Source organism: Sinohyriopsis cumingii, chromosome 3, assembly GCF_028554795.1.
Source record: "Sinohyriopsis cumingii isolate HCF-2022 chromosome 3, ASM2855479v2, whole genome shotgun sequence".
In the NCBI taxonomy this organism is placed as follows: Eukaryota; Metazoa; Mollusca; class Bivalvia; order Unionida; family Unionidae; genus Sinohyriopsis; species Sinohyriopsis cumingii.
Genome location: NC_142963.1, coordinates 129857174 through 129872484, shown reverse-complemented (window position 1 = coordinate 129872484; position 15311 = coordinate 129857174). Strand labels below are relative to the sequence as shown.

Below are 15311 nucleotides of genomic sequence, written 5' to 3'. Positions count from 1 at the left end.
TATATATATATATATATATATATATATATATATATATATATATATATATATATATATATATATATATATATATATATATATATATATATATGAAAACAATAATGCAAACAAACGTATGCCCAAAGTCCACTTTCATTAAAAACAGAACAAAAAAAAAACCATTTGAAATGTCTTGATATCTTGTACTAAGTCTTTCTCATGCTGACCAAAATTAAGTTTAACACTTGATTCCAAACTTCGTGAAAAGCTTCAAATTAAGATTGGCGGCATCTTCAAAATCTACCGCATCTTGGGAACTTTCATTTGCTTTAAATTTCCTGACTTTGAGTTGACATGATGCCAAAGGACATTGTTTTAATTTCTTTCTTTTAATAACAATTATACTAGTAAATTTCATTTCGATGGGATTTATGTTTTATGCCTAGTTTTCCATTACCATGCTTGCTGTTTATTCGATCTAATAAATAGCATACATTAAATCCTCGAGCATATTTGAACTGAAATTTACAAAAACTTCCAGAATCTAGTTTGGTCACATGGCAAATTTTAGCCTTCAATAAGTTACCCTTGATATGCTCGAAAATTGATTGTCATTTTAGATATTTTTTTAAGTGTTCCTCGTCACATGATGCGTCGCACTATTTTTTTCAGATACTTTTCAAAGCAACTCGGGCTGACTCACCATACGGCGACATTGCAATCGATGATGTCCTTATTGGACGATGCCAGGATCTGATGGACCTTTACAGTTCACAAGGGTCTCTGCAGACAATCGTAACCAAACCCGAAGACGGAACAATTAATTACAAATTTGGTTCGGATTCATTTACTTTTTACAAGCTTCAATCGTGATGGTGATATTTTCGTACCTTGTTTGCCAAGGGTCATAAACTGTCGATAGTCTTAGGAAACTAAAAGTATCCACGAAATTGGTGCTAATGCAAGAGTATTATGTACAGGTGTGAATTAGTCAAATGACGTGTGTGATAGTTCTAATTTGAAATCAGAATCATGGCTTTTTATTTTATTTGCGGTAGTTAATAATTTTTATTCCGAATTTGAGAAACAGCAACAGTCTTTCAAATTCCACCCTGGTTTGTGAAATGAGACTGAAGGTCTTCATGAGTAACTTCATATACACTGTTTGGCTTCAGATCATTAGTTTATGTACTGCTCGCTAGATGGCATTGTTGCAGAACACCGTTGCCTGCACAGACTTTATTGACATGTTCAAGCCTCATTTTTAGTTGTCTCATTTTTGTGTTTAGTTTAGATCAAGAAAGTGGATACAACAGTATGGCTTCCTGCATCCTTGTATGGTCATTGATAAGCAAACATTTTTTTTGTGTATTTGCTTGTAATATTATTTATCGAGTGGCTTTGCTTGCTGGGTCATATGATTTAAAAAAAAATAAGAACAAGGATAACGTGGCTAAATGTATGTGCTTGGCGGAGCTAACTCGCTGTTACCAGGAAATCTGCTATATCTTCGCCTCGGAAAGATTAATTAATTTGAGTATTTCATGAAAATTAATTTTTATTACAGGTATTTTAACATTTTAAAAAATTCTGGAGGTTTTTAATTCAGCCATCGAATGTTCACATAGTTTATTAACAAAATGCTCGATGAACTTCAAAGTATTTGTACATGTGTGTAAGATTTTTTAATAAAAAAAATCCTGATTAATATAACAAAATAATCGCCACTCCAGAAGTTTGTTTTCTATACATTTATACTGTAATGTCTTGATTTCGTTTTTATACAGAAAACTTTTTGTACTTCCTTAAAATGTCGGTTCACTATTTCTGATATACATGGTTATGATCTTCCAACCGCCTTGGTATATGCATATAGCAGGTTCACTCATAACATTACTTTAACACTGTTATGAACATACATCACTGAACATACGCATGACTATATGTCTTTGTGCAGAAAAAGGATCTTAGTCTTTTCAGCGTGTTGAATTTTCATTATCTACTTATTGGAAACTCCCATGACACCGGTGCTAGTCAATCACATCAGCTTAAAGTTTCAAATTCCACCTAAATCCATGAAAAGAACTTGGAATGACTTCAGTTAGAAATGGAGTTAAAACTTTTAGCATGTCGTCACCACTTTATGCTCATCAGGAAGACTTATTGCTTTCAGGTTAATGTTATGCCGAGGCATCTGATCCTTTAAAACTTTTTTTTTTATACTTCAAATGGTTAATTTTCTTTTGCTTCTCTAATTTTTGTCTTTCTGTTAAGAACATATTTCTGGCAGTGAATTTGTCACCTTGTTTTTAGACTCATTAGCTTTATTTTGAATATGAGAAGCAGGTAAATGACAAATTGATGTGAATTAAATTAGGTTTGTTAAAAATAGTACGGTTTTTACAGAATTATCTTTTACAAATTCATAGCATTTGCCAATGATTATCTGTAACATTTATGATTTTCAACCTGTGGACATTTTGTCTCATATGTCACTTAAACTTTACGTAATGATAGCAAGTGACCAACTGTATGACGAGATTCTACTTTTAATTCAAAGAACTTTGTAAAGAGTGGTATCATTGTCACTATTTACTGATTTTTGCGATAATATTCTGTATGCTGCATCTCTACAATGTGCTAAATGTTATATAGCTAACGCAAGGCAGTGTAAACAATAATCTGTGTCACTCAGATGATCAATACATGTATATTATCAAACAACAATTTAATTTTGTGTGAATGAAACATTTACAAAAATGTACAAACGCCTATGTCTTATTTAAATTTGTTTTTATTCATATCTCTCTGTCTGTATTTCTCTTTCTCTCAAATGCTTGCTTCATTAGCTCACTTGCTTTGTTTGAATGGACGGAAGAGCTATTTGCTGGCATATTAGGAGAAACAAGATTCTAGCATAGCTTTCCATGCTTAAGAATTGCTTCCGTTAATGTGAGAATTCCAGTTGAAAATTTATTGCGATCACCTTGACCTTAGAGGGTTCATTCTCATTCCAAGAAGACAAAGGCTTTCTGTAGTGACGCCAGGCTCCGTATTCACTAAATTGTTTGACTTTAAAAGGATGAACGCATGCTCAGAAAAAAAAAAAAACTATATCTTACGTAAGTTCACTCCATGAAGTTGAAATCACGACATATTTAAACACTATATATGGTTGGTACCAGTACATAAATGCCAAAGAGCAATACTATTTGTGGAACTCTAGTACGATTTGAAGTTTATTAGTTTTTACTCTGCGTTTAATTTTCGTGCTTGGACATCTTCGTGACTACAGCACCATAATTCAAAAAAAAGGACCTGATTCTCAGGATTAAAATGACAGGATTAAGAGGTCTTAAAACAGGGACGCTAAGCTTCATGAAATAGTCCTTGTATATTGCTCTATTTCTCTCCTCTCTTGCTGCAAAGTATTTTTATTACTTGCTCTTTCCCTCACATACCATATACTTTTCATGAATTATTTGCTGATATTTGACTTGCACATGTTTTACAAGGCAGGGACGCTCTTCAGCCAAGGAGTAAATTTTCTTTCATGGCTACTTTACTATTTTTAGCCATACTGCTTGCTTGCGTCGTGTACAGAAAAGAGACAACTGTAAATGCTCTTGCTCACAAGTGCGAAACTTTTTCAGTGAACGTAAGCTGTAGTTTTGATGGCGGACTGTGTGGATGGACACAAGACCAAATGGATGATTTTGATTGGACGGAAAACAAAGGACCAACTCCAACACTTTATACAGGACCGGAATGTGATAGGAAAAATTGTAGTTATGGTAAATGTCAATCCGCATATATTTTCTGAAGAAAACAAAATCAATAAAGATGGCTCCCGGTCAAAATAATGAAAAATAAATTAAAACATTTAATTATTCAAAAGTAAAATCACATAAAACGGCAAAAATAGCAAATAAAACAAAATCAGAAAATGTTCACTAAAACTGCAAACCTAGCCCTTCGCATATAATGGACACGCAAAGTTTGGCACTAACACTGGAAGAACTTTGGGGGTGCGCTTTGGGTTTTTGGCAGAAACATGGTTCGGTCCAAAAGTAGTCTCTCCAGTGATTTAGTGACTTTGGTTCAGCTAAATACTAAACGTGAATCGATCATTTTTCGTCTTTCACCCGAATAACAAATTTAAAGTGAGCCAACTTACCCCACTCCCAAGCAGAGGTTACACACATACTATAGTATTCTCTCAGCATCCCGTCTGTTTGTATCCCCCTACCGATTTTAAAAATAGAAGACATCAAGGATATAAACAATGCACAAAGCTTAGTCAATTAATTAATTGATGTTTACATTTACAATAATTTTCTATGGAGAAACATTTGACAAAATTATACGTTCACAGAAAAAAGTTTATTATAACTGATATAGATAATACGGAGTTAAATTAAATAACAAACATTCATGTTAAAACTACGTTTGCTTACAATCCAGATAAAGTACCGAAATTTGAATAAGATTCAATATACAAATGAAAAGAGAAACATATTTTATTACGAAAATATAGTTCCATCAGAAGGAGTAAACGGGACAAGGTCTTCTATGGCAATCGATGTAGTAAAAACGTGTTTTTACTCTCTTTAAAAAGGTGGCTACATTTACACAGAGGCTTCGGGTGTAAAGTTGACAGGTGACACGGCACGACTTCTATCTCCTATTATAGAGGCAGGTATATATATATATATATATATATATATATATATATATATATATATATATATATATATATATATATATATATATATATATATCTCTTGTTGGGTTTTGGTGTCGCGTGCAACTTCCTCCGTTGCTTCGAAAGTGATTGTCTTTTATGCAGTCCTTACCAAGCACATTCTAAGATATATCTCGTTTCACGTTAATGCCCGTAATTAAACCTTTATTCAAAACATAGGGCTTCGGACCTCGCTGTTATTCCAGCTGGGCAGTCTTGTATTCTTATCAGGTGTATTGGATCCAACTGTACAATGTTGTTGTTTGTTTTCTTTATGTTTTTATTTTTTTTAAATAAGAAAAAATAAGAATTCGCAGTGAACTGTGTAAGAAAACCGCTTTGGCCACATCACTTTGATACTTTAAAAACAAAATGATTATTATATAACTAGGTCATCTCCAAAACTTTGGTAATACAAACGTCTAAACTTAAATATATATGTGCAGTTTGTTACTCAAGTATTCGGATTTATTTGCAGCTTGTTTCTCAATTATTCGATTTTCTTTCACAAAATTAACACTCCTAGAGATACAAGTTCAGGCAAAGTTCTGATTTTATTTTCATATTCGATATAATGCATACATACTTACCTCACAAGCTAATCTAATGGACATGAATTTGTTGGAAAAGGGATAAAACTTCTGGAACCGTTAACCTCCTTTAAAAACATGTTTTACATTCAGTCAGGGTCCAATACCCCCTTCTATTCACGTACTCAACATGTCCAACTTCTTCCCAACACCACGTGTACCAACCTGGCAAAAATGTATCCATCCCTTCGATGTTTGCTTGTTCAATCCAGCTCCAATCTTACCTACGTGGCAAAAGTGTATCCATCCATTCGATGTTTGCTTGTCCAATCCAGCTCCAATCTTACCTACGTGGCAAAAGTGTATCCATCCCTTCGATGTTTACTTGTCGAATCCAGCTCCAGTCTTACCTACGTGGCGAAAGTGTATCCATCCCTTTGATGTTTGCTTGTCCAATCCAGCTCCAGTCTTACCTACGTGGCAAAAGTGTATCCATCCCTTCGATGTTTACTTGTCGAATCCAGCTCCAATCGTACCTACGTGGCAAAAGTGTATCCATCCCTTCGATGTTTGCTTGTCCCATCCAGCTCCAATCTTACCTACGTGGCAAAAGTGTATCCATCCCTTCGATGTTTACTTGTCGAATCCAGCTCCAATCTTACCTACGTGGCGAAAGTGTATCCATCCCTTCGATGTTTGCTTGGAGAGTCCTAGCACCAATCTTACCTACCTGCCAAACGTTTATCCATCCCGTCCTTGTTTGCTTGGATAGCTTGCACAGTTGATTGATAAGAATTTTGGTTACAAGTATTTGATATTATTGACTTTAGTAAAATATTTTACTAGGGGTATACAAATCTATGAATAAAATCTTGATATAATGATACTGTATGACAAGATTTGTTGGTCTCGATGCACATCAAAAGATTTTTCACACAACCAAAACCAGCAGAGAAACACGATTTGTAAATGCAAACAACATATACTCTGATCTGCCTGCGCATTATGTGATAGCAGATCATGGTCTTTGTTGTTTATTCTACTGCATTATGCGACGGCAGATCGGTATCAATGCAGTTTGCAGTTGGATCCGACGCATAAGCAAGTATATACGGTAGCTTCTCCATGTCCAATACTGGCTTTCTACAACTGCATTTTTTGTCAGAAACAGATTTGTCTTTCTTGTATATAGCATCTTAGGTACTCAACCCAAATTTTGATCACTTTTGCTACGTCATCAAAGTCAAACTTATGAATATCTCTGAGTTATATATTCAAAAAACAAGATAATCGTAAAGATTTTAATTGCAAGCATTCCTTTCCACTTTTCAAGTTGAATAATTACTCCAGGTTTGCTCATTAATTGCTAATAAATACTAAAAGTTGAGGCGTATTGTAAAGTTTAATCTTACTGTTGCGAATCTGGTCAAATCGTCAGGGGCGCCGTGAATATTGGTTTACAGCATTCAGTAGAATATATAATGTTCCGAAATCCTTTTTTCCAATAGAACTCTCTGTGTGTGTGTGTGTGTGTGTGTGTGTGTGTGTGTGTGTGTGTCTGTGTGTGTCTGTGTGTGTGTTGTAATCCTAGACGAGAGATGTAGTAATAGAGGAATATTTTCAACAATTTATCGTTCTCGAATTACTCCATCCCTAAATGAGCTTAAGATGGGAAGTAACTCTAGTTATAATAATGTTCTTGAAAGTTTAAGTGATTGATCATCCTTCCTACCATCAGTTTGATCTAATAAATCTTGGAAGACCCGCTATTTTAAATGACGAATTTTGTTTTCCTTTCTGTATATGCTTCTACATTTAGATGTGGATAAACACGTGTCCAATTTCACAGCTTCTGTTTAAAATATTTTCTATTTATATCTTAGAATATGAAAATGTCGAAATGTTGAATTCCTAATACTTTTTCATGCATGGAGATTGACGAAACAAACTCACCTGCTAAACTGTAGCGAAAAGAGATACATACTTAGATAATAAAGTCAATGGTATCGGAAACCTCAAAGTGGCACTAAACTGCCTACCGTTTTAAGAAAAACAGGCACAACCCTCCAATACAAAGAGAAAATATGCTAACACCAAATTAGTGAACAAAAGATAACATATTTACCATTTTACCCTGTTAACGAATGAAATTATCTTTCCAGTGTTGATATAGAGATTGCAGGCTTTGCTTGTTTATGATATTCTCTTAGAAGACGAATCCAACTGCAAACTACAAAGACCTAGATCTGCCGGAGCATCTGGGTATGTGCAGTGTGATCGGAGTAATCAGTAGAACAAACAACATAGACCCTGATTATGCTACTGCAGATCATAATCTTTGTCGTTTGCAGTTTGACTGGGCTTATAAGCGAGTACATACGGTATGTGACTTGAGTAATATCATAGCCAGCTCATTCATGATCACCAATAGTAGAACCAATAACAACAATGTTACCAACACTTTACAACGCAGGGCATGGGAACCATGTGCCTCTCATTCTACTACCACATGTATGGTGAAGATATTGGGACCTTCGCAGTGTTCTTGGTCGATAATAACGAGATCTCGCGGCAACTTTGGAATATCTCCGGTAACCAGGGACAGAATTGGCAGTTCAGACTACTGGAGATTGATTTTTTTGACACCTTTCAGGTTTGTATCTAATTTTCTAAAAAAAATTGGGTTATATAGTGATTACCGTATAACTGCTTACTAGACAAGTCCATCCGCAAATTGTACAGACCCAAATCTGACGGCGCATAATGCCCGTCAGATCTGGGTCTGTGTAGTTTGTTAGGAGTAATCAATAAAGCAAAGAACCCGTAAGTTGATTTGCTTGCGCATTATGCTACTGGAGATCAAGATCTTTGCTGTTTGCAGTTTGCTAGTAAACGGTACTAACACTTCTGCGTACTTACCTGACTATATGTACAAATGGGTATTACAATGAAACATTTTGAACATTTGGCAATCTAATGTTTCAGGCATCAAACTGCTCCCCAGACGGCGCTTTGGCATCTCACGAAATGTCTTTGCTTGCAAGAATGTCCCTTTCTTGTGTTTTACTTAGCGTTTTCAAGATGAGTGCAAAAATAAGTTAGCGAACTTTTTACGACATTTACGACATGTAAATAACAAAACTGAATTCTAAACAAGGTTAATCTCTGAACAGGCTGTGCAATAGTTTAACGAGTACCTTCACTCCAATTTGCAGGAGAAAAGGACGCTTATCAAATCAAAAAGGATTGTAAGTGTGATGTTGACACGAACATTTTTACGATCTGTTGTGCCTTTCCGAAAACGCCGAAAAGACTAGAGATTTAAAAAATGAGCAGAAAATGATTTCCAACTGATTTATCACTATTTAGCAGAGAAAACAAAAAAGTTCCGCTCCTCAGCGATGAAAGGACAAATTATTTTAAAAAAAAGAACGTGTATACGCATGTTTCGCTAAAGGGTCAGTTATTGACATCAAAGTTTAAAGGAACAGAGATGTTACTTGTGTTTGTACAAAAGAGGTTGCATGAAAAGTTATGATATTCAAATAATAGAATAATGCTATTTTAAATTAATAGTGTGGGTCTTTATATAGTCGTCAGGCTCATATCTAGGATTCTTAAAAGGGCTTTATGTAGATATTTTTAGGATTTGAAACTAACATTAGTCCTATAGTTAGAGACTAGTAGATTTCATGAGAGACAACAAAACAAAACTGTACAAAGGTACTAATCCAATGAGACTATTAAAATTTTCAAGTGTACAATCAGAATTTAGACATTTAGAATTTTTTTGCAAATATTTACTGAAATATTTGACATCTATTTGATTTCTATAGGAATTATTTTAAATTTAATATTCGCCAGAAGGGTGTATGTGTGTATGCAAGTTGGTGGGATGTTGCTGCCTTCTGAATCTGCATGAATGGTAATTGCTTTCCTGTTTGTAGTTACAGTTTATTAAATTGTATTTCTTAGCTCTAACCATGGTTGTTGCGACTGTATATACCACTAAACAAGATTTAACAATATTATGAAAATTTAAACAGAATTTATTAAAACCGTTTTAGTGCAACAGAAGGTAAAATAAATACAATTCTTAACAAACCTTTAGTATACAATTTACTTTTAATTTGTTTGGCTCATTGTGTGCATTGTTTACTTTATTAGTTAAAGATAATGGAGAATGGGTTTATTATTATTATTATTATTATTATTATTATTATTGATCTACATATTCTGAATGCTCATGTTTTGTATCAGAACTATTAAGTACATGTACTTCATGTCATGATATTAGAGTTTCCAACACCTATCTCCACTTCCAAGTCAATATAACTATTTATTCACCCAGGAATGACAGCATCGTTTTGATTATTAGTGATTAATAACACGAACAGCAACTCTTTCGACTCGCATATTGATAAATGAATGGGTCTATTAGTTGTCTCTATGTGAAGTATGGCTAGCGCATATGATGCAAACGTACCGCATTAATCGATTTTACTATCCAGGATTACTTCTTCTGTCTAGATAGTGTTTCAAGCAACAAGAGGACCCGGATTTCGAAGTGATGCCGCAATCGATGACGTAAATTTGATCTCAGGACCATGTGTTATAGGTTTGTACTTCATTTAGTAAAGCGTTGAATATCTGCAGAACACACACACACACACACACACACACACACACACACACACATATATGTTACTGCACTTGTGTGAGAAAATATAAACGAGTTTTTTTCTGAGTAATACTGCACGATCTAGGGAGTGCAGCATTATATTATCCAAACAAATACAGTAACCGTTTTATTGTATTCTCATTTTGTTTTCCCACCTAAGCTTAATAATAAAAGAGAATACTGCAAGAAGCTGTGTTCCAAAGTAAATGCACAACGGTATATTCATCAACACACAATGACAATATTAATGCCACATAGCACCGCCCGGCGACCTTTGAACTTCATTGTGTGCTCGACATTAGTTTAAAAAAAATCATTTGGTTCTACTTAAAAATGAAAGTTAGAGTCATGTTGTGAATGAATACGAATTGAAACATCTTTTCCAGCTGGTCAGGAATGGATGGATTTAGTTTTTCTGTTTATCCAACTCAATTCTACTTTTCCGCTGTGATGGACTAGATTTATTAGCTAAGTCAATTCCCGTACGATGTACATGTAATTTTAGCAGTGGAGGGACACGCCTTGTAACAACTGCATCTCTGTGTCTGTTCTGTCATTGATTGTTTGGAATCACAATTAAAAGTATCAATTATTTTAATTTAAATTATCAAAGACGCTGTGGTCTATCGCATTCATTTCGTTTTGAGTGCAGTAAGGAGAGTGTAATTTCTGTTGGAAATGTAGTCGAAATTACGGTACAGTTTTGCGGTGTGTATAAAGTGTTGGAACCCATGACGTGGGTCATGCAATTCGGATTTACAGAACTAACTAAGAAAATACATTTTGAGGAAATTCAAGATGCAAAAATATAAGAATATTTATTGCCATTCTTATTACCACCTAAAGAAAAGTAATGTTAATGCCTTGTCACTTGCATGCTCTTTGTTAAAAGGACCTTAGCTAGGTACATGGCCTATATGGTTTCTTTACAGCCTACTATAGACCTAAATCCAAAACATAGCATCAGAAAAGTTCGACGGGGAAAATTACAAAGAAGCTGCTATTTGACAGTCCATTTAGCTAGCCCAAATAAGATATTTGTCGTCTTGGCTTATTGGTTCTGAGGCTCTTAGTTTTCGACCGAAACGTTCAGGTCATTTTTTCCCCTCGAATTTAGTGCTTTGACTTACTTGATAGATAGCCATTAGCCATACTCTGCTTTTCTACGCTATTTTGATGTGTGTGTGTGTGTGTGTGTGTGTGTGTCTGCATGTCTGTCTATATGTGTGCAGGTAGAATTAACGTTTTGTTTTAACTTTCTCTTAACGTTCGGACCTTTATTGTTTCTCTTCCTGTAACTCAGATCTACATGAATGTATGTACATATTCAAATACATACCGATAAATAGTTCGATTGACTGACTTACCCAATGAACAACGACCAACCAATAGGTAGATAAATATAGGTACATATTAGTATGTGATTTCATTTGAAATCAAATGATGTCATGTTTCTGATTCCATGCAGTTCTGGAGTGCGACTTTGAAACTGATTTCTGTAGTTTTATGAATCCGAATAGTACTGACGATTTCGACTGGTCACGAAATAAAGGGACTACACTGACCCATAATACCGGGCCTTCGAGGGACCACACTTCTGGCAACGGTAACATGAGATAAAAATTAATATATCTTTAAATGACTTCTTTATTTCGTACATGTAGTATTGTCACAGTTGGAAAGCCAATATATATCATCAATTGCAAACTAGGTTTAAGTTTGTTCACAATAATTGTGTATTTATTCCGCTTATTCCGACCAATGAGAGATTCACATCTGGTGGTGAAGGAACTGGGTCTTCGTGCAAAGTAACAGGGAGGGAAAGGCGAAGAGGCAAGGTGACGGGTGGTGGAAGAGAAGTTGGAAGCGGGAGATGGAACAAGGCATGTGACCTTGTTGCGATTGTAAAATTGTTACTTCTGCTCTTGATAACAGAAATGAAAAACTTTCTCGGCGGCTTCCATCTTTGAATTTATCAAAGTCAGAGATTCTTATGTTTGGTATATAAACTTTATTACTAATTATTCCGGAAGAAACATTAAGCCAGTATTATCATGATCACGCTATTAATTCCAGTGCTCTAATTCTTTCTTAGTATAACGGTGTTAATAAAGCAAAATACTGTAACTTTTGTGGTATAAAATGTACAATGCCGGAATATAGTGGACCTTGAAAATATTTGACGTCATTGATGATACAGGTGTGTGAAATTTTAACAATATTAGAGCAGATATATTTTAATATTGTCTATTTCCATGGTATTAATAAATAGTACTAATTACTATCATTATGAATTTGATGGCTAAATATTTTTTTGTTGTGTTGTTTGCTACAGTTTTTTAAATGAAAATTGGTAATTTAGCGTTAGGGCGTTTCCTCCTGCAGCAACGCAAGATTTCCTTGCAAACCTACTTTTGAGCAGGACCGGCTCTAGAGCAAGGCAAATAAGGCGGTTGCCTTAGGCCCCACACCATATGGGTCCCGTGGTCAAAGTGCCAAAAAAAAAATCCATACTAAAGTAATTATACCAGTCGTGCCCGGTCGCCATCGTAGCGCATTGGGTCTCACAAACTACACGGCCGGGTATGTGATTGAGATTGGATTTCTCCATTTTCAAACGTGTTTTACATTCTTTACAGTACGCATCATTTCATGCACCGTGATTTCGTTACAGAAAAGTCTAGAGTTTCCACGTCTACAAAGGCCACGTTCAAACAAAATGCATTTTTATATCTCCAGGTTTTAGAGGTGTTCCTAACGTTGACACGGGTGAGGTACCGAATGATGGCGGTCCAAATTTGTCATAAATACTAGTACGCCAGTGTTAGGATCGAAACATGTACTTAATCTAACCTACTGAGTCCGATGTAGAATGAGGACATCGGTCGTACACGTCTCGCCATATCTGCGATCAATATATCCAACATCATAAATAACACTGATGTCCTTGGGTTCGAGTGGTAGGCAATATCTATATTGCTCAGAACCTGATGCCAATACAAGTCTGAAATGTATACTCAAACAACGATTTTTGTTGAATTTGATGTTATTCTTTTCCATGAAAATATGTATTCTAAATACACGGATATATTCATTTTCCCTAATCGATCGTCCACGGCTTGCACGATTACGCAACACTTATTATAGGTAAACATGTTTATATGCATAAATATAGGACCAGGCCCGGAGGTTACAAAGCTCTTGAGTTTGATTTTGAGCTCGAGATTTTCTTTCAATCAATAACAAATGATGTTACTTTTGAAAAAGTCGTTTCTGATTGGTTGATAGTGGTAGCCCCGTCTCAAACTAAAGCTCAGAAGTTTTAGGATAACCAGACATGACCATTTTACACCAATGAAATGATTTTGTCTTATTTATATACACACACACACACACACACACACATATATATATATATATATATATATATATATATATATATATATATATATATATATATATATATATATATATATATATATATATAATTTTGTGAAACTTAAGTAAGTTTTAAAAATCTATCCTTCTATACTTAAGACGTTTAATTTTTGAACTCCAGTTTAGGCAAACACATTGTTTATTTTACTTCTTGTCATTAAGAAAGATGATTAAAGTGACAGTAATAAAGTTTATGAATAACCGCCCCTATGTATTGCATGTTTAGTTTCTTTTCTTTATCATGGCCTGGCAAGCCTATCACTTCAACTACTATGATGTAAACAGGCATGTTGAATTTTAATTGTAAAAAATTGCATGAGGTACACTCGTAACTTGCGCTATGTCAAACGCTCGTATTTCCAAATCTGAGTCCATTATATGAATACAATCTATATTTATTGTCACAGGTTTTTATGCTTACATCGAAACATCATTTCCAAGGCACCAGGGCGAATCAGCAGATCTAGTCACTCCTGTCATGAATGGTGGAACCAGCGAATATTGTGTGGCGTTTTGGTATCATATGTTTGGGCCCAACGTGGGCACACTCAACGTCACACTCAGAGATGAAACTGGAAATGACACGGTAGTCTGGAGTGCTCACGGAGAGCATGGAAGTGAATGGATATTTCAAGAACTATTGATAACTGGATCAGCCGGAGTGACACAGGTACTAAAATTTGACATTACTAAAAGTAAATAATTTCATTATCTGCAACATATGTAGTTTTGAATTAGTTTGGCTAAGTCAAATTAGTTTCTTCGGTCGAATGTATCTGAGTACAAACGACATAAATCATAATAAAACAACAAATATAGTATACGTCATATGTGTCGCACTTACAGTTGATTCCAATTTGCTGTGCTTCACCAGAGAAACGAAGAGGAAAGGATACGACCTGATTAACAGTGACATTCAGTTATTTTGAATGGTAGATAATCAAGTTTTGCTCAGAAATGCTATAATGACTACTTAATTAATGGTATCACAGGTACTCTGATATAATTTTTTCCCTACAGTCTCTGATTTTAGATGTGAACCAGCCACACTATAAACAAGGACAAGAATTCCGTTAAATTTTGATGCAAAGGCCATATCTGATGGGCTGTAAATGTTTAAGTAATACATAATATACCCTGAAATGAAAATAAATTATTTCTATCAACTTTAGCTCTTGAGGTGATGAATGCACCATATAAAAACGCCGACATAAAAATTATAATAGAATGTCAAAATCTAATTGCAAAATTATATATCAACAAAATATGGGTTTTACCCCTTTTCCCACAAATACTGCGTTGATGTAGAATGGATTTTAATTTTGTTTTTCCTTCAAATTTTAATCTATGCATTAATCGTTTCAGACACAAGGGACTCATTTCTTTTATCATCTATTAATAATTATACCGAAAGACACGCCTACATCGAAACTAAACTATTCTGGAAAATATGCCGAATTAATAATAAATAATCCAATATATTTCTGACATTTTTAGTTTACGACGTCATAGAAGAAATACTATAACTTGAAATGTAATTTTCTGTTTTCAGATTGTGTTTGAAGCCATGGTTGGAGCATCATATGACGGGGATATTGCCCTAGATGACATACGAATTGTGCTGGGTCAATGTTGATCTCAGTTTCTCATTTGATATTTTAAATTAATGGTGTCGTTACATAGCTAATTCATATTTCACTTCTATATTATTGCAACATCAGCGATATGGAATAAAGTATAGACAGCCTTTGCTTGCACATGTACGTATTTAGCAATATTCTTCGTAAACTTGTATTCCAGTCATATTAAAATATTTAATGGTAGGTATTTCCATTAACTCAACGCGGGTAATGGTACGTAAACCATTCTACATATATTTAAAGCTTTATGATTAATATCTATAACACACGAATCTCATAATTCATAACATATAAATCTC

The 15311-nt window shown here is 34.6% G+C and overlaps 1 protein-coding gene across 3 annotated transcripts in view; it reads left to right on the top strand.

Annotated features, from left to right (window-relative positions):
• Positions 1 to 15129, top strand: part of LOC149803840 (MAM and LDL-receptor class A domain-containing protein 1-like) — a 48778-nt gene extending 33649 nt beyond the window's left edge. For all 3 annotated transcript variants that reach the window (XM_089953659.1, XM_089953658.1, XM_089953660.1), the window contains exons 13-20: positions 652 to 814; positions 3633 to 3773; positions 4598 to 4674; positions 7727 to 7906; positions 9784 to 9871; positions 11403 to 11540; positions 13780 to 14042; positions 14925 to 15129. In XM_089953659.1, the coding sequence (XP_089809785.1) occupies positions 652 to 814; positions 3633 to 3773; positions 4598 to 4674; positions 7727 to 7906; positions 9784 to 9871; positions 11403 to 11540; positions 13780 to 14042; positions 14925 to 15008 (1134 nt within the window). In that variant the 3' untranslated portion in view covers positions 15009 to 15129. The remainder of the gene's footprint in view (positions 1 to 651; positions 815 to 3632; positions 3774 to 4597; positions 4675 to 7726; positions 7907 to 9783; positions 9872 to 11402; positions 11541 to 13779; positions 14043 to 14924) is intronic.
• Positions 15130 to 15311: the final 182 nt, after the last annotated feature.